The following is a 20165-nucleotide window of genomic DNA, read 5'->3' on the forward strand; positions in this document are numbered from 1 at the left end:
ACGGCAAGTAAAACGAAACTGACGGAATGGGGAAAGAGACCGTAGCCGTGGATAGAAAGCTGGAAAAGAGATAGACGGGAAACGGAAACGGAAACGAGGGAAAATAGAAAAAAGGAAGCCGTGGTACACCCTCGTGTTCCAATAAATTGTAACTCGAACAAGAGTGCAAAATCACGGACGTCTCCGACGAGAACCGTGACGATACTATGGACGAAGTCGATTCGTTTCGCGCGCGCGCGTATCGAACGGTCGAGGAAAACGGCTTTGAGGTCTCTCGTTCTCTGTATAAGCGAATTTATTCCAACACATTGAAACGTCCACGTACACACGCGCGTTCCGGGGTGATATTGCTGCCGTGAAACTAACTAGCCAGCCACCAACCTGCACGAATGTTCTTCATCGCCGTTCACGCTAACCCCCACCCCGGGCACAGCTGACTCCTGCACGTGATATCGTGGTCAGGGAACGTTGCAAATCCTTCTGTTGAGCCAACGTTCCCCTCGTGAGGCAATTTTACCGACGGAAACATGGTGATAATCGAACAGGTCCCTGGGAAAAGGGCGTACGTTACGAATGTTACAACTTTACTGCTCTGATCAGTACTATGTGATCTTCAGTCGATCGCGTTCTCCTTATTTAGGATTATTATTTACTTTTTAAAATAGACAAAAGTTGCCCCATCTCGCGAAGATCCTACTTGCCCGAAACTATTCACGATTAACATTTTTTGTTCGATTGTTCTTTGCCGATCTTTTATCCCGCCGTGGCAAGTATTATGTTCATCCGTTCCTCCATTGCTCGATTCTAAATATCGAATAAAATTTAAATTCCTCGTCTCGTACAACGATAACCACTGGTTTACGCGAAGATTACAAATTCCAAAAATGGAGCGTCCATCGGTCGAAGAATGTGGGTCAACAACGATGTTAATTGTTGCTCCCTATTCAGAAATGCGTAGGTACTTTGGTTCTTCATCGATTTTTAACCACGAATTTGCCGGCGATTATTTTTCCCGCCTTCCTCCCGCACGTTTGTGTATCTTTCAAAACGTCAGTTCTTGAAGGAAAGTAGAAATTGGACCGGAATAAGAGTAAAAAGTTTTCAACACTTTTTCGTAAATTCTAATGTAGCAAGTATTTATTTTTATATTTGTACTTAAATACTGATATATTACATTAATATCAAGATACGTTAAAAAGGAATGAAAATAAAAATAATACCTTTTTCTAGATTTTAATGTAGTACAATATTTATTTTTACATTAATACTTCGGTATTGGTATGTATTGTATTAATATCAAGATAGACGGAATCTCGATACTTGTAAAACAAATGATTACACTTATTGCTAGAGTGGTCCTTAGCTACGAATAATCGAAACTTTTTGGTTCAATCCCTCAACCTAAATATATAAACTCAGTCAGATAAGCCCGAAAGTTTAATCAGTGTATCGTTGAGGAAAAACCTGATTGCATTGCTCGAGAGGTAGGCATAAATCTATTGTATTCCATTTTTCATAAGAATGGAATATATTTTTAAATATTCCATCGTCTCTGCCACTCTTCTTCTGTGAATATATACCAGGAAACATTGATTCGTGCCGTAAGGGTGGAAATTTACTAACTTTAACACCAACCAAAACCTCGACCCCTTCGTGCTGGCGTCACTATTAGTACCGAAACTAGTAACTTTTGTGGCACGAATCATTGCCACTAGGTGGAAAACTATGAATGCGTAGGAGGCATTCAATTCCAATAGCTTTTGCACAGAACTGGGTGAATTTTATTCGCGATTAACGAATACAAATTTTACATTGAACATTTATGAATTAGAATTCCTAAACGGATCGTTTAAACTGACATCCAGACTAAATTGCAGATTAAATTTAGTTTTGAGATTAGATCTAGAAATTTATTCGTTACTCGTGAATAAAATTTGCTCGACTCCGCTTTTGCATTTAAAGCGCGTATTTTTAGATAATTTTAATAATTTCTGACTGGAGAACTATACAACCTTTTTCATCAGAATTTCTCGCATATGTATATTTATTGATATTTATGAAATACGTACAAATTTCTTCAAAGTAAAATATTAATAATTGACTATTCTGTATCTACTAAAACGTAGTGAAAAAAGAAATCAGATGGTTTCCATGGTTTCAGCCATTCTATGCATTTCAAATGAAAAATTAAAATAGGTTCTTAATTAGGACGAATTTAGTTATAGCAGGTACTAAAAGAAAAAAGAATCGATAATTAAAAAAATGACGACACTCTGAAACTTAATTATCAATTTTTTAATGATTCTTATTACTTTCACAGATTAAAAGTGTTTAAAATAAATAAAACATTTAAATAATAAAACCTTTTTATTATTTTCATGGACCAAACAAATATGAAACGCACAAAGAATTTAGACCAAACCATATTTCAAAAAACAAATTGATTTTTTCAGATTAGAATATATAGCCTTTGCAAGCAACTTCGTTCGCCTAATGTGAATGTCGGTTTAAAAAATCCGTTAATGGATTCTAATTTACAAATGAATCTAAAATTTATATTAGTCCTGATCGTGCATGCTACGATACTTCTTGAACGTAAATAATCGACATTTTTTAGGCCTGCCCCCCTCCCCTGCTCCCTAATCAATTAAATAACAGAAAAACGGGATTCATAATCTTTGGGGTAGCTTCAAATGGCTGCAAATCTATTGAAATCGTTCGAATACAGTGGCGGATCCAATGGAAGGGCGATGAAGGGGATTCCCCATCCAAGAATCGAAATCTTTACACGTTGACTGCTATGGCGGTTACTGATGATCGGCACTTTGAACGTACAACGCGTTGCAATATTGTTTACAAATAAAAAAAAACCCTAACACTTGTAAAATAACAGATATACCATTGAATCGTCGAATATTTCTGTTTCATTGTTTGAGGATATCTTTAGACATGACAAACTGACGTGGCAGTCAACGTGTTAATATATTTATTATTCATTTTATACTACATTCTATAAATTTTTCGAGCGTACACTTATATACATAAATAATTAACGCGTACTTAATTATTTAATCTACTGTTCAATATAAATATTAATAAATAAATTATAAACACGTTTCGAATCGTACCCAAGAAAGTTCAAAAATATATACTCTTATATGCTTCGCCCTTCCTTCTTCAGCGCAGCTTTTTGGACCGCCACTGACCGAAAGAGTATTAAAAGAGTGACTATACACCAGTAATTAAAAAAATATATTGATCGAGTAGATGAATAATTTTGTTATACCACGTAGCTTTTTTGCGTGTTAACCGTTCAAAAGGCGAAACAAACAAAATTCTACGCCTACGATGTAAAGACCACTCTAATATACATACATGTATACACTTGATATAAGCATCAATGATCATATACAAGTTTTTTGGTTTATGTTATAAAATAAGAAAAATATACTATCTAATTATTAATCGTTTTATTACATTTCGAAAATTCTCATATGTCGCACTTCGTGTCAGCCAAAATATATTAATATGTATGATGATAAAAAATTCTTAGCTTTCTTTTCGAGACAGAGAAGCCATACGAAAGAGTTTGTTCTATTTGAACTATCGTATATGATAGCATAGCTAATTCTTCTAATTTGTTAAGTGGTAAACTCATTAAAAAAAAAAGTTTTAAATAAAAATACATACACACACATATACGCATGAACATGTATTGCTTATTCAAAGAGTTTTATAAGGTGTAGTATATCCGAAATATCGACGATTTATAAAATGAAATTAATGGTCTTTTATATTCAAATATTAACTATGTTTATAAATCTTGCTCGTACGTCTAATGTATATGCCTTCATTTGATCTAGTGTATATTTGTTGATTATTTTAAACAACTACTCGATAATGAAACAAAAAAGTTATTTTCATTATGGACGCACGGTACATGTAGCATACCATAATCAGCTAAAAATGTTTCAGCTACATGATTCCACGCTTGTGATCGTTGAACTTTTTGTAAGATGTATCTAATTTTTCGATTGATACTACATCATTATAAAACACTTTTTCTATCATTTTCTGATACAGGATGTTTAAATATATGTGCCGTTCGTAATAATTACCAAACGATAGGAGATACGAGAAAATGCCGCAAGATTTTCATCGTTGCTCATTAACGCGAAAGAAAAATTTTCCCTGAAATTTTCAAAATCATACTAAGGACTACTTGTGTTTTTAAACGGAACGCTTTCTGTTACCTCAAAAGAACAGGTAAAAGTTTAATTTTTAAATTAAACTTAGTTAATAATGTTTATTGTACTAATTCGAATAGATCATGATGCGATCGAAAATTATAGAAATGGAGAAATTGTTGGAATGCGTAGAAATTACTTTCCGTGCTACTCGACTTACTTCATTTATATAATATGCTCGAAATATCCATCATCAACTTTCATCGACGCTTTGGCTGTGGGAAATTCTGATGCAAAAAGCATCGTATCTTCTACCTTTTAATAATCATTTCATTTTTTTATAGACTCTCTCTTTTTCTCTCTGAGCGCGAGCGCACGTGTGTGTGTGTAGACGAGCGCGTACGATTTATACGTATATACAATTTAATTAAACAATACGGAGTTAGGATCTTCATTGTCAAGCTGCTTTACGTGTCTCAATACATCCTTTTTCGTGATGACTCCCAGAAGTCGGCTATGAGAATAAATGAAACAATATAAATATAATTCACATATAAAAGAGACATCGATATACCGTAAAACCTCAATTAATGATCAGATTATATGTTTAATGGAATATTTCTATTGCTCATTATGGTTCAATAAAAATACAGAAATAATTATTAATAATAGTAGTTACTATTAAATAACATTAAGCAAGGTTTTACTGCAATAAAAAGATAAAAAATAGATACCCATTATGCGTGACGAGTGTCTGCCTCAATCCCAATTTTCTGAACATGTCGACAACAGTTTCCATAGGCGTCTGGTCCGTAATTGTAATCGGAGCCATATCAAGAATTCTCTTCAATTTCAGTGGCGGAGGAGAATGACTTTGAATGTTGTTTCCATTGGTGAATATGACCAACGATTGTCCGGTTATCTCTTCCGTCATACGTTTAGCGTTTGCAATCGCAAGATTCAAGTCTCTCCGCAATACAAAACCGACAAGATATTGCGATTCTTTTGAAACTATTACAGGGAAACCATTATGTTCCGTTTCCTTTAATAAATTTTCAACGTCTTCGACCGTCATTGAATCCTGAGTGAGCACATGAAGGGCCTCATTGCGCCTGGAGAAGGTTAATTGCGAATCAATTACGAACGGGAAGACAAGCATAGAACGCATACAGTGACAAGCAAAACTGAACACACTGTAAATACATAAATAATACAATCGAAATATACGATAATGCGCTTACTTAGGTTGCATGACATCGGCTGCAAGAGTTGTGTGTTGAACTTCGTCTTTGCTATCGAGAAACGGATATCCGTTCAAGGCGATGTGAGCATCGTAGATACCTTGTTTCCCAAGCGCGTCGCCGACCCATTTGCTCGCCATTGCGGCCGCCATTAAGGGCACGATGTATCTTACACCGCCAGTTAATTCGAACATTATCACGACGAGAGAGACAGTCATTCTAGTGACACCGCCAAGAACAGCCGCAGCGCCCACCATCGCGTATAAGCCAGGGGTTATACAATCTATACCAGTCGAACATTCTTCGCTGAACATCCAGATATGTGGATAATTGTATGCGAGTTGTTCCATTCCAATACCAACGATACGGCCCATTATTGCTCCCAAACAAAGCGAGGGAATAAATAATCCACAGGGTACTTTCATACCGAATGTGAATATTGTCATAACAAGTTTTAGTATTAACGCTAATACAAGAAGCCATATGGCCTTATAAACCCCGGGCCCCGCTGCTGCGATTTCAATTGCCGAGTTTACAGCGCTGAAGTTTCTATTATAATCGCTATGAGAAAAAAAGATGGAAGATTGCAGGATATTGTAATATTGTGGAATGCTAAAAAAACAAAACAAAGATCGTACGAACCATAATATATCCGCATTGGACACCCCGCACTGACTGAATAATAAATAAATTAGTTGACTCGTACTCATTCGTGTATATGGATTCGGATATCCGATGACGGCAGTCGCAACCGTCACTATCAAAACTTCGGTAACCGGATATTGACCTAACTTTGAAGTTTTACGATAACGACACCAAAACAGATTCGCCTTGATGAATAAAGTGGCAATCACTCCCTATAAAAAAAAATTAATAAAATAACAAGATTGAAATGTTCTTAAGCTACAAAGATTGACGAAAAGAAATACTTACGCCAATTACTCCGAGCATAACGAAGGGTATCAACTCAAAAAATATCCAAGGCTTGTTGTATTCAACGTAAAAAAGAACCGAATGCTCGTTACCAAAAGGATTTATCGATCGCAAAATGAAAGCGGCTATCAGAGCACAAAAAAACGACCGCCACAACGTCTTGAGAGGGAAATAATAGCTCACCTGTAAAACAATTGCTACATATTTGTGCACTAACAGATAATTTTTACTTGTTTCTGTTCCTCCTTTTCTAGATCCCTAAAGAAACTCTTTTCTTTAATCACTTACTTCTTCGAGGCTGAAAAGAACACCTCCGATCGGAGCACCGAAAGCTACCGAGACACCCGCAGCGGCGGCGGCTGATAAAATCTCTCTCTTCTTAGCTTCGTTTCTACCATATTTTGGAAATAGATAAGAAAATATATTTCCTATGCAACAAGCTATATGAACCATTGGTCCTTCCTTGCCCAAGTTTAAACCTGCTGAGACCGACAGAATCAAACCCACTGACTTAATTATCAATGTCCATTTTCCCAAATATCCACGAATAATAAATCCACTTAGAATCGTCTTAATCTAAAACACCGTTTTTCAAGTATAAGTAACAAATTAGTAGTCTTTACTTTCTCTTTTCTTTCTATATGTACCTCGGGAATACCAGAGCCACAAGCGTACGGAGCAAACATTCTTACTAACGAGGCAGAAAGGGAAGCAAACAGGAGTGCCCAAGCTATGTAAAACATGTACGAAATCATGTAAGGTCCTGCACCGTCTTTCGATTGGCTAAATACCTCGGGCCACGTCCGCCACTGAAACAGACAACGAAAATCGAAAATTCAAGCATCGAGAAACAGCAAAACGGAAAGAGAAAAAAAAGCACAAATCAATTGTGTACCTGAGAACAATTACCACCGTCGAAAGTTGTTTCATTGTAACTCCAACAACATTGTTCTTTATTCAGCCAAAAGGCTTGAGGGCATATACCAAACTTTAGATCGGTCATCCAAGAGGCTCCTATATCTATAATACCTGCCGCGACTCCTGTAAATAGACCAACAAATAAAACACAGAGCCATCCAGACCATGCATCATGTACCCTCTTGATTAAACGCCAAATGGAATCATGTTTTTTCTTCACGATATATCGATGGTGCATTCTATCGAGGGCAATATCTCGCTGCCAATCAATCGTGTGAAAGTCATCATATTGAGCGATCCCGAAAATATCATCGGAATCGACCGAAACTGAAAAAACAAAGAACCAAATATAATGAAGATGTTATTTAACGTTATTAACTTTATAAACTGTGTAAACCAAAATATAACTGACATAACTCACTGTGGGAGGAAGCATCATCGATACGAATACAGTGATCTGAGAGAACGGTATTCTCTCCATGGTTTGATCCTATGTTATTAACTTCAAGCATATCGTCGTCACTGCTTAAATTAGTATCGCGTCCAGCTGTTTGATTTCGCGACCGTGTATTCTCTACAAAATACACATCATCCGAGTTTTCCACCTGTAATTGACAAAAACAATTTATTATATACCATTTCTGACATTCTATGACTTAAACCTATTTAAACCTTGCCTTTGTATCAACTGATTGGTACGTTGTTAAAGGATTCTGATAATTCTGTGGTACTGTATTATTTAATAAATTTGTACCCTTCAATGGAAATTTCTCCATGGCATTGCAACCTATGGAATAAAATTGAATGTACACTTTTCACATATATATGATATATTTGAAATGAATGAAATTAAAATTTAACACGATCAAGATTAAATTCTGAAATGACTTCTTTTATTATATAAGATAAGATATGATTTAACAAAATTGTGCTTTGTTAAAATTTTTTATACATATATTGATAAAACTAATAACATAGGGATACTTATGGACTAATTTTGAAAAAAATGAATTATTTTCTAATATAATTACACCAACTAAAACTTTAGGAAGTACAATTGTCTCTGAGTTGCTCTCAAGCGTATTAAAACACTACTGTTCCATAAGGGATTATCTTGCTTTCAGTCTATGTTATGTGTGAGATTACAGTGATGAATAATTCATGTTAATATTAAATATATTTTTTTGTTGAATGTGCCATAATAATAATAGGACAATCGTTATAATTTTGATACAAAAATTTGTACAACTCAGAAAGATTTAATTACATTAATTGATATAAATTATATTAATCATGAATCCTAAGAATGGAAAGAAATATTACAATACACAGGAACTGGACCATTTATTAAATATCCAACACAAAGATTGCCAGCATAATATTACCATACTCTTATAATTCAGTTAATATATTTATGTTTCATTGCTGCAGTTGAAAAAGGGCAATAAACAATTATAAATATATACATAGGAAAATCCATTACTTCGAATAAGTTTGTGGAGAGGTTATCGACATCCACGTAAAGTGCGGGAAAAGGTTCTGGAAAGAAAGTTAAAAGGGAACAAATCTTTAAACAAAATATTAGAAATGTTTTAAATCTTGTTGTTACGCAAAACAAAATGATATTCATTTAATTGTATCCTTATGCGGTTAGGATTAATGCCATACTTTGCCACATTAAGATATTTCAGCTGCTGCTCGTACTTACCATCTTTTTAGTTGGTTTGGTTTTTAACTTCCCGTTCATTAAGTTCCTTTCCTTTTTTCGTCACCTCAACATTGAATCATACTATTTACGTCCTTCAAAGTGACAGATTTACCGAAAAAATACGAATATCTTTTTTCGACCACAGAGAAACTAGATCTGAATGAAACACTTGTCAAAGCACGTTCTTTCTCTCTTACTCACTTAGCTCACTTTCTTCCTTATTGAATTAAAATGTGTCATCAAGCGCCACCTTGCCGAATATCATCGAACAAATGATTTGTTTAAATTATTGCGAAATTTTTTTTAAATCAAACGTTAAATCAAACGAACCTACCGTCACGAAACAACGATGGAAAAACATGATCTCATCTTAACCAATTTTACGTCATAAAAAAAAAAGGTTCAAAAAATGTGAATGTTTTATAAGCATCTGTTCTTTGTAAAGATAATTTTTCAAATCCAGATATTTATTCATCGCTTAAACATATTATACAAAACAGAAACTATATTACGTTGATACTACATTTGATCGATTTGTGGAAATAAAATGTAAATGGTACATGGAAAGAATTTCAATCGGAATATTTAAAAAATTGGGAAAAGACATATTTCTCACGTCTCTTAGTTTAACCATACATTGATGAAAAATGAAAGTATAAAATATTACATATTCTATTCACTTATTTATATTAGATTAATGCGGATTTTAAATTTCGGTGTCTACATCTTTGAGCTCTTCTTTCGTTGTAACATTTGCAAAGCCTTGATACTTGATAGGATATGCCAATTGATTTCCTTTATTCCACGTGTAAAGTTCCTAAAAAGAAAAAGAAACAATATTTTTAATGAGCGTTCTCGAATTGATATTGTGATTTATTCGTGTTCTAAATTAAAACGGGATTTACTTTCGTCTTATGGTTGTAGCTGACTGCCGTGGTTTTGTGGTAAGGATTTGTGAACGATAAGTGAACAGGTATTGTAACGTTTTTATAGAGATCGAAGGCTAATCTGAAAAAATATACAACATTAAACAAGTTCGTTATTTTATTTATAAACTGTTCTTCATTTGCGTATTGATCCGCACCTTATTTTCATTGTTTCTTCGGTGACGCTATGAACGGCATAAAGTACTCCACCAGCAATAAACATTTCTCCAAATTTATGATTGTCGATACTAATATTCCATGCATATTGAATATTCATATTGATTGCATCTATTTTTAGCACTACCGTATTATTTGATGGCAATCCATATATTATCCATAAGCCTATTATCAAAAATAATCCATCGATTTGAATTTGTAAAAGAAAATATTTTTTAAACTTGATTATATAAAATTACCATTTTCATCGACATTAAAGTCAACGTAATTAAAATTATGATTCGGCGTATAGAGATAATTTTTTGTATTTACTAGTAACCCTGGTAGATGCAATTCGCATCGCGGAAACTCCTTATCACATATATGATCAGAAATGGAATGAAGATTGAAGCGAAAAATGGAAGATCGATTTATAGGATTGTAATAGAAAGATCTATTGTATACTATGTGCCCATTACCCTGTAAATTAATTAAATTTAATGTTCTGTGACGTAATTTTAAAAATATCGCAATGTACCTGAAATGCGTAGGGTAATGCAATGGGATATGAACTAGCATTTTTAAAATGATCTTTTGATTTGTACTCGTAAATAAAAGAAGTGTCATTCTTTCGAGTAACCCAAAGTTTATCGGGATAATTATCAGATCTCGATGACGCGTCGTGCATCCAACTTCCGTAATGATCATCCATCGTACCCTTTAATACAGGTTTCCCCAACGCTTCTATCACGCCATCTGCAACGTTAAAAAAACAATTATTAAACAACTTGTCAAATTCTACGGGTATTTGAATCGAAAAAATATTGACATATGTAGTTTACCTGCTAATCGCGATGAAAGACCAGTGAAATTGACGCCTTTCAGTGTTTGAACGTTTAGATATTCGGCAATATCTGTAAAGGTACACCTTAAAACAGGACAAGCCGTGCAAGTTTCACGCGGTGCACAAAGTTCCTCTAAATCAACGTGTTGCGGCGCAGGCTCTCCATACGAAACATGTTGTTCTTTTCGAATAATTAATCTTTCCATGCTATTTACATCGTCTGAAATTGTTCGATACCAGCTTTTATTAAGTAATTATTTTTAAAATATAAATATTAAAAGTGCGTAATAAGTATCCGACCATTGACCACAAACGAGCCCTTAGTGGTATCAATATCGTTTTTGGCAATGCAGTGGTAGGTACCATAATCCCCCGATGTTATTCTTGTAATCTTTAATCGCATTTTAAGCTAAAAATCATTAAATAAGATATACAAATACGTTGATCTATTATACATATGTATATTATCGGGTATTACCTTATATATGTCTCTTTTATCATAAACTTCTAGTCTGTATTTGTCGGACATTTTTAGGCGACGGCCATCCCCGCGTTCCCAGTAAACAATTGGTTCCGGAAATGCCTCGACCTCACATTCCAGAGTGGCAGTACTCTGACTACGCACAAGAATCATTTGATTGCGTATCCGAATAAAAGGTGGAACTAAAAAATAATTCTACCTTTATCTCGAACCGAAGATAAATAGATATAATGAAATGAAACGCGAGCGTGTCAGATTTAATATTTACATTTAACTTGAAGTTTGAATCTTTTGAATGCTCTAGGAGGAACTCCATTATCAGCGATGCAGGTGTATTCTCCCATGTGCTCTCTGTTCACTGCAGTGATATTAAATGTGTGCCCAATGATAGAAGTCACTGTATAATAAATTATATATTTTACGATTAAAATAACATTTATCAAAACGACTAGAAACAATCAAACGTATTTGGGAATACAGTATTATGGCTTTTATTACCATGCCAAGATCCTACAGGAATGACTGTACCATCGGTTCTAAACCATTGAACGACAGGCTGTGGCTTTCCGCTCGATGCGCATCTCAATCTTATATTGGTTCCCTCATAAACGGAAATTAATCCGGTAGAATTTAACGTTGCTGGTAACATTCTATCGTCTGAAAGATGTCATAAAAGAAAGTATTGTTTCAGGATAATATTTTCAAGGGGTTTATTTTTTAAAACTACTTACCCAAGATGGAAGGAGGAATTAATAAATCGTTTACATTATAGTCATTCATGTTCACCTTCCAGGCTGTTATCCCTGGCCTGCCATCTTGCCCTGGTAAGCCGGATCTACCAGGAGGACCCATTTCTCCTAAAGTTGTTCACATCAACAACGTATCTTTTTTTTCATCCATGCGCAATTAGAATGAGGGAATTTGAAATAAGGTTAAGTTACCGCGCAGTCCAGGTGGTCCTTGTGGTCCTATGTGACCTGGCCTTCCTAAAACAATAGTATATAGGGAGTTTCTTGTGAGACCCATTTTGTCTATGTACAACAGACATAAAGTAATGCAAAAAGGTTGTATTATTTTGGTTGAGTGCATACTTGTTACATTGTTTTTGTAACTGTTGTCTACCACCAAAGTACAGCAGTGCCCGCATAAGTGACCACGCTCGGGCCCGGTCGCGGTCATTTATATGGGCATGGTTACTTCTCAGAATTCAACGGAGATAAGGAAAGAGGATAAGTGCGAGTTAGATACAATAGCTAGTACCCGAAACCATATATACAATGTATCGATAGCGACCGGCGTTGAGTTACGCTCGACACGCTCGATGTTTTAAGCCGCTTGGCTTCTAAGAATTGGTAGAGATAACCACGGTCATTTAAGAGGGCACTACTGTAGGCTGTACATGTTATGAAACACCCTGTTGTAACAAATAATATTACAATCCTGAAGTATTAATATGTAGTTCATACCATCTGTGCCATTCCGCCCAGGCCGACCAGGAGATCCATTTAACCCTGGTTTACCATTTATTCCCGGAAGTCCATCTAAGCCACTGCGTCCAGGAATTCCATCAAGACCAGGTTCGCCTGGTACTCCATCTCTGCCATCAAAGCCATGAGATCCTACATCGCCTTTCGGCCCACGAGGTCCGGTTAAACCAGGCGGTCCTTTTGGACCAATCATTCCACGCAATCCTGGAAGACCTGGTTCTCCAGGTGCCCCCGGTAATCCTGGTGGACAATATTTCATTGAAGATCGACAAAAATTTTCAATTGCATCGACCTAAAATATATAATCCCTTTTATTAAAATTTTACTTCTTTTACGTTAACCCTTTCGATACTGACGATAAATCAAGCCACTCGTTAAAATTGAAAAATTCTACATCTTTCGTTTTCTGTAAGTAATAAGTTTACTTATTTTACAATAAATAAATAAATCAAAGATATTTTCATGAGAATAAATAAATTTATATTGAGAAGAAGAAAACATGAATCATAATATTCTTGGCTTTAAACCAAACAAATTTTTTGTAGGAAAAATAACAAAGATATTAGGATATTAGCTCGCCATATCGAAAGGATTAATTAATTAAAAGAAAGCAGAGAAAGTAACCTGCACACGTGTGTCCGCGTTTAGCCACACCCAATCGTGTTCCATGGGAGTGATTGGAGAAGAGGATAATCCTGACATTGCTATGGGAGGTAAAGTCACCCTTTTAGACTCTTTCAACATATCCTTTTCCTCCCAAATCTAAAAGATAAAAAAGAAGTACAAATATACAGCATATCTTTTGTTCAATGTATACAAATGGTATGTACTCTAGAAGTATCTGAAACTTTATTATCTTCAGTTACAGGCAATGCACTATTCCGTTTCCTCCGTATCAATTTTTCAATCTCTAAAATGTCATGGTCTTGCATGATATGAACATCAGTCTCCACGCGGGCCACGTAAGTGTAAAGATAAATAGACATAAAAAATTGTATTAAAAATTGGATCAGTATAAGGGTAAACAGACTCCATGGTTGCAATATCCAGTACGTCGATTTCATCGATATCTTCCTCTGCATGATTAATATTCACTGTGTCCCTAAAAATTAATACATTTATTCCTTTCATGAGAGATCTCAAAATTATTAAAACACTCACCAGAAAAAAAGTTTGTGTACCTAGAGAGATCTGTTTAGAGATTCTGAATCAATTCTCTGGAAAATTGATTTCTTTGGGGAGACTTTTGATTTGTCAAATCGATTCCTGTACGTCCGTTTTAAACGCGTATCGATCTTTTTAATCAAAAATCGATCATTGATTTATCCAGCCTCCCTTGGTCCGCATATCCACCGGCCGAGCAAGTCAACGAACGCTCGACGCGAATACACATTACGTATATAATCAGAGCGAGTAGGGAACAATGAGAATGAGTGGGATATAGTTAGCATTTTCAGCAAACGCTTGCGACTGCGTGGCTAAGCAGATACGCTGCCGTAAAACATAGATTTTGTTCATTCGCCATTATCTTCGAATTTCACATAAGTTTCGTTTTTCTTTCATTCTCTTTAAATTCCACAAGGATTTCTATCTTCTTTTTGTGATGCAAGCAAGTATTTTTTGCTGAAACTTTCGTCTTCTCCACATTAGATATTAACTCACTGTCAGTGTCGGCATTCTGACGATTTGACGGACATAGTCGATTTTTAGTACTCTTCCCCCCTTAAAAAAGTAGGTGGCAGTAAAGTCCTGCAGTCATCAGGATCCCAATTATTAAGATCCAATATCCTTCTTTATCCTTTTTGCGGTAAAATTATTTTTGCTGAACCTTTCAAATTTATTCACATTAGATATTAATCTACCGTCAGTACTCTAACAATTTGAAAAAAAAATAGAATTAAGTCCGTTTTTAAATACCAAGAAGAGAGTTGGCATTACATAAAAGATTGCGTTGTTGGATTGAAGTAACGTGTTTTGAAAATAAATAATATGTTTCTTTTGCATTTTTACTAATTTTTACGGTGATATTTTTACTTATAAGTAAGTTTTAAAGAGATAGTTGACAGAGATGTGGACTAGGTATTAACGTAATATGTATTTTTAGGAATATCTCTAAAGAGCAGGACGATTAGAAAGAAATCGTTCAAGAAGATGAATGGCAGAATGCCACCAAGTGACTTCTACGCAGAAATTAATGTCGATAAAAACTCGAAGTCAGTGCCTGAATAATAAAGAGACAATCAGGTCGTCCACATTCATTATTCTTGACAAACATAATTACAAGTGGGTGGTTGAAAAACGCACCCGAGACACAGAGATTTGCTAAACGTATATGCATCTACCTATGACTAAACTTAAAGGGACATTATTAACGCATTGGTAGTTGCTGGAAGCTAGATACGGAATAGGAATGAATAAGACTCTCATAAATAGTAATAATCAGTTTATTAACAAATTAAATAAGATATTACTACAACATAACGATATAAAAATCCTTAACGGTATACACGCAAAAGTCTGGTGACCTAGATGTCGCTATCTTAACCAGTGTAGTCATATACAATAAAGAGGATTAGATAGAATGGAAGGTAAAAAAGCGTGTACGAGTTTCAGTGCCCTCTGATGTGTCGGATACTTTAGAAGGTACATGAATACCACTTTGTCTAATCCTCTTTGATATACAAACACAGAAGCGTCAACGTTCGTTTCAGCTAGGGGAAATCTAAGAATACAAGGAAATCTCTCGACTCAAAAAATGATGCAAAAATTGTATCGTATTGTTTAGTTTCTTCATAAAACTAATTAGCTTTTAAAAAAACGTCTCAAGTAGAATTCAAATTTCCCCATCCCACATTTAGTTCCGACGCATCTCGCTTATGGCGCTGCAAACGGATCAGTAAAATCTCAAATCCTTTGCCCTTATATAGATGCAAAATGTAATAACCACAGAACGAAACAAACCTAACCTAAACCTATTTTCCATTTTACAGTAAAATTATTATATAAATCAATGTTTAATTGGGTAATAACTCATTTATTATGGTTATGTTATTCATATCTGAGCTGCTTAGAACAATTAGGATTGTTTTAATTATTGTTTGAAGTCAATCACTTTTATTATCCAGTTTAAACAGAAATTATGAGTTTGAATAATGTATGAAAGTGTTTAAAGAAATATACTTTCAAACAATTTAATATGATTTGCACTCTACAGAGGTATTCATAATTATCGAACTCAACATGATGTTTTTGCGTTTTTTATTATACTATACTGAAATATAACGAAGTTGCGATTATATATCTGAGAATTTTGTGATATTAGAAATGACTGGAAATCGCGGGAGGAGATTTAGAAAATATGGTTTTCCGATTAATTGCTTTATCAGTCAATGATCGACTGTTGTCTTAAACTTTTTATTGTTACCATGAGTATGCGTGATATTTACTGTATTTTAACATGTTTTTATATTTTATCCATTAGTTTCGTTTTAGTCGAAGCTTTTGTCGATATCGATTTTGTTCGCCACATGAAATTAAGGTTATCGCATGTTATCATAAATGACTTATCAAAAAAATAGATATAAAAATGAAAGTCCATAAAAGAAATTTAAATAAAATGATATTTACAAAAAGAAACTTGTTATTTATATCTTTGTAGCTTGATACTAATTATTTGAATACCTTTGTATTATTTTCGAATGTTAAGGTTTACATAGTTTTGTATAATTTCGCACAAAATTAAATTCACGTACTTTATATTCTGGAAGTTTGTTCTGTAAAGTGTTAACTATTTCTATATTCATTTTTAAATAGTATCGTGCTTATATTTAAACTGTTACGGACGGACATTTTGAAACAGATAATAGCAAACTATCGTGTATATAAACATTACTTTCTCCAATGTATAAGTTTCATTATAATTCATTTAACCGTTCCATGCTTATTAAGCAAATTAATTTTTATTAATTTGTGGCGATGAGTTTGTCAATAATCTATCAATTGTACGTGAAAAACGATAATAATGTTTTGTTCAATATATCGTGATATCCATCTGCAAAGGGGTTAAGTATAATTTTTGTTTGTTTATAACTGGCAAATAAAATTGTGGATAGAGTTAGTTGTAACTATTTTTAAATAACTTTGTTATTATTATTAACAACGAACATTTAAGAATAAATAATATCTTTGTTTATTAGAACACCCTTAAAAAAGTATATATCTAGCATCGAAAATGGTCACGCTACAGGATATTAGTATGCAGCTTATGAAACCAGCAAAAGATCTTGCTGATTGGAAATTTCCATTGTCGCAGGTATATAATGTTGCAATAATTACAAGTACAAAAGAACATCATTCTATTGTATTTTAGGTTTTAGAAGAATATTATGCATTATTAGAAGACCCGTGTAATATAAACTTTGGGGAAGCAGCACTCGTTCTCCAAAATTCAACTAACGTATACGTGCGCAGAATTGAATGTCTTTTGAATGAAATAGAAGTTCTAAAACAAATATTTTTTGTCTACGAGTAACTATTGCTCTTAACTACAGTTCAAACTGCACACGTTGTAGTTGATAATCCATGCGTATTTTTTATAGGGAAGAAGAAATAAAAAAGAGTAGAGAAAAGAGGGTTCCAAAAAAAGTGTATATTGATCTTGAGAATTTTGTTATTAGAGATTTAGAAGCACATGTAGGGAAGAACATAAATAAAAGAGATCAATTGCAAACACAAAAGAAGATTAAATTATTAAGTCACCGTTTTACTCAATTAGAAAACAATGTAGCTCAGTTGTGTAATCACTCCATTCATGTGTACGACGTGCTAGGGGAAATAATTGGAAAGAAATATGATTTTCGGTAAGCCGAAATTTGTTTCTTTTTTCTTTTTATTTTTTCATAACAGTTTACTTTTAATTTTAAGGTGCAACCAAGCTATAAATACGAGTGGAATGTTGGTGGATGAATTAACACCTTACGATTTTACTCGCGTGCACAGTTCTCGCGTACAAAAAGGAAGAAATTCTTTATCGTCATATTCTGAACCAAAAACACCTGGTACTGGAACATCAGGATACCAGTCCGCCACGTCGTTAAACGACAATGAATTTCTTACATCTATTCACGAAGAATTTGAAGAGGATCATGATTTTTCTTTGCAAATGGAAGACGATTTCGCGGCGAACGAATCCCATATCGTGGAAAAAGAAAACATAATAAATAGAGATCGTGGAATTCCTTTTGCTAACTCTAATATTTCACCGTTTATTGCCGAGAATGTTGCTTCCAAGAAACAGCATACACAAAATAACTTACCGCAAGATCCTGTAGATATTAATGATGTTAATTGTAAAGAAACCAATCAAACTAAAAGAAAGCATCAGAATGAAAATTCAGGGCAAACAACTCGAATTGAGGAATGTCCAAAGAATAAAAAATACAAAAAATGTGGAGCTACCGAACGAATGGCGAATGATAGCAAGCAGTCGCTAGATCGTATTTCTAAGGAAGATAAACTACGAATTGCTGAAATGGATAAATTAGACAGTATCCAATGGAAGGAAGGATTATTTGGCATGCAGAAAAAAGGGTACCTTTTAAAGTAATATTCGTGTTATCTTTGAAATAAGTGAAATTTTTGCATATATCGATATTTCTACTAGGAATCAATCGACGAAAATATCGATATGTTCTGTAGACGATGTAAATGAATTTGACTGGAAACCAATGCCGTTTATTCAGGGAATGAAAAGTGAATGTTTCGAGGATCCATCCGTTTTGAAGCTTCCAGAATACTTTTCTCTCTTAGAAACAAAATTTGGCTCAGTATGTATAAATAGTAATTTTTAATTTGTTTTCTACCTACAGGGTGAATCCAAACTTATTTTAATTCTAGAAGAAACGCAAGGTCGTGTCAAAAATATACAAACCAGAGTGTTTGACAAAGCTTATTTCATATGAAGCCGGATTACTTACGATTAAGGAAAAAGATTTCATTTTGCGAGCAAAGAAGCAATTTAAATGCTTGCACAAAAGTGAGTTAAGACGAATTATAGTAAAATATAACGTAGAAATACTTCAAAATACGTGTGTTTTTTTTATCAGAGGAATTGGAGGATTTTATAAAAAACTGTGACGATTGTTTAAATATAACAAGAAGAGATTATGATACTTCTGGACACAAAGCTACGAGAAATGTAATTCTCGATTTATTAGACTTTCGTATTGCTCAAAATCAAAACAATTTCATCGAAAATGATACCGAAGAGATTCCAAGCAGAAATTCTACGCCTAGCGACTTACAATTGCAATCTATTTCTCATAACTCACTCGATATCACTGAACAATCCCATAACTTATGCGATAGCTGGTATGAACCTTCAGTCTCGGAAATTGATGTGTCTTATTCGCTACCGGATTATCAGTCGTTGATCGAAGGTAAAATGAAAGAAATTTTCGAAGAATCTAACGTCGCAACCGAATTAGATCAAGCTGTTGCCAAGTGGCATGCCTCTCTGCAGTCGAAACTGTCCGAGGCTGAAATAAGGCCTACATTTCGAATTCACGACTACACTGCTCGTATAATGGGAACTCTACAGGCACTGGATCAAAAGAAGATCAATTTCGACAGCGTCGTTCGCGACAAACCTGCTTGCGAAGTAGCTAGATATTTTCTAGCTTCGTTGCAATTGGTACTGCTCGTTAAATTATAATTTATAATCGTTTGAAATTTGACACGAGGATTTACGAATATTCTGCTTTTACAGGCTAATACGTACGACGTGGAAATAGAAACAAAAAACAGTGATAGTAGTATAGAAATAACGTTACTCAGCGACGGAAAAGAAAGTGAGACATGTTGAAATTATCTTTGCTACCGGTGATACAGTTAATAAAATAATTTTTCAAATACTTGAAATACGTGTTATATATTTGTTTTTTTTTTATACAAAAGTCAATTCTGTACTAAAATATATCTGCTTTTAAGTATGGCTATATGGCCATTTAGGCCATCGACCAACGCCTTACCACGCTATGTCTTGGATAAAATCAAATAACTTCTACCTCAAACTTTCTTTCCTATCTTTGGCAATATAGTAGTTATCCAGGTGACTTGTCGTAAGTGCCCTGATAATTAATAATCTAATAAATAAAGCATTAAAAAAAAAACAACCGTATTAGGCTTACAAATGGTTAGGAAACACTTTGATATTTTTCAATTCGTTGATAAGGAACTGACAATCATGTTTATTTCTCTTGATAAAAGATCTTGCGAAATTCAAGA

The 20165-nt window shown here is 34.3% G+C and overlaps 3 protein-coding genes across 5 annotated transcripts; 1 reads left to right on the plus strand and 2 right to left on the minus strand.

The window, feature by feature from the left end:
- Positions 1-1273: 1273 nt before the first annotated feature.
- Positions 1274-9225, minus strand: LOC122402335 (H(+)/Cl(-) exchange transporter 5). Of its 3 annotated transcripts, XM_043405046.1 has the most exons (12): positions 8988-9225; positions 8763-8818; positions 7957-8066; positions 7692-7884; positions 7257-7606; positions 7009-7170; positions 6650-6937; positions 6362-6544; positions 6071-6285; positions 5429-5989; positions 4922-5299; positions 1274-4701 (listed from the first exon to the last, which is right to left on the minus strand). In XM_043405046.1, exons 3-12 carry the CDS (start codon positions 8053-8055, stop codon positions 4611-4613), a joined length of 2520 nt encoding a protein of 839 aa, XP_043260981.1. In that variant the 5' UTR covers positions 8056-8066; positions 8763-8818; positions 8988-9225; the 3' UTR covers positions 1274-4610. The 3 variants fall into 3 exon arrangements, with proteins under 3 accessions (XP_043260981.1, XP_043260989.1, XP_043260975.1); XM_043405054.1 differs by lacking the exon at positions 8763-8818 and having other exon boundaries at positions 7701-7884; XM_043405040.1 differs by lacking the exon at positions 8763-8818.
- A 383-nt stretch (positions 9226-9608) lies between these two features.
- On the minus strand, positions 9609-14509 carry LOC122402365. The gene is made up of 16 exons (XM_043405086.1): positions 14063-14509; positions 13712-13983; positions 13506-13643; positions 12861-13173; positions 12336-12380; positions 12126-12251; positions 11893-12051; positions 11663-11791; positions 11392-11576; positions 11214-11322; positions 10912-11133; positions 10608-10825; positions 10330-10549; positions 10072-10255; positions 9893-9995; positions 9609-9804 (listed from the first exon to the last, which is right to left on the minus strand). Exons 2-16 carry the CDS (start codon positions 13961-13963, stop codon positions 9694-9696), a joined length of 2514 nt encoding a protein of 837 aa, XP_043261021.1. The 5' UTR covers positions 13964-13983; positions 14063-14509; the 3' UTR covers positions 9609-9693.
- Positions 14510-16743: 2234 nt separating this feature from the next.
- LOC122402395 lies at positions 16744-20158 on the plus strand. The gene is made up of 9 exons (XM_043405144.1): positions 16744-16942; positions 17078-17193; positions 17251-17408; positions 17480-17740; positions 17805-18470; positions 18544-18706; positions 18777-18915; positions 18986-19572; positions 19648-20158. The coding sequence occupies exons 2-9, from the start codon at positions 17113-17115 to the stop codon at positions 19741-19743; spliced, it is 2151 nt and encodes a 716-aa protein (XP_043261079.1). The 5' UTR covers positions 16744-16942; positions 17078-17112; the 3' UTR covers positions 19744-20158.
- Positions 20159-20165: the final 7 nt, after the last annotated feature.

This window comes from Colletes gigas, unplaced genomic scaffold (assembly GCF_013123115.1).
Source record: "Colletes gigas isolate AHSC1104 unplaced genomic scaffold, ASM1312311v1 Colletes_gigas_Sc00002, whole genome shotgun sequence".
NCBI lineage: Eukaryota > Metazoa > Arthropoda > Insecta > Hymenoptera > Colletidae > Colletes > Colletes gigas.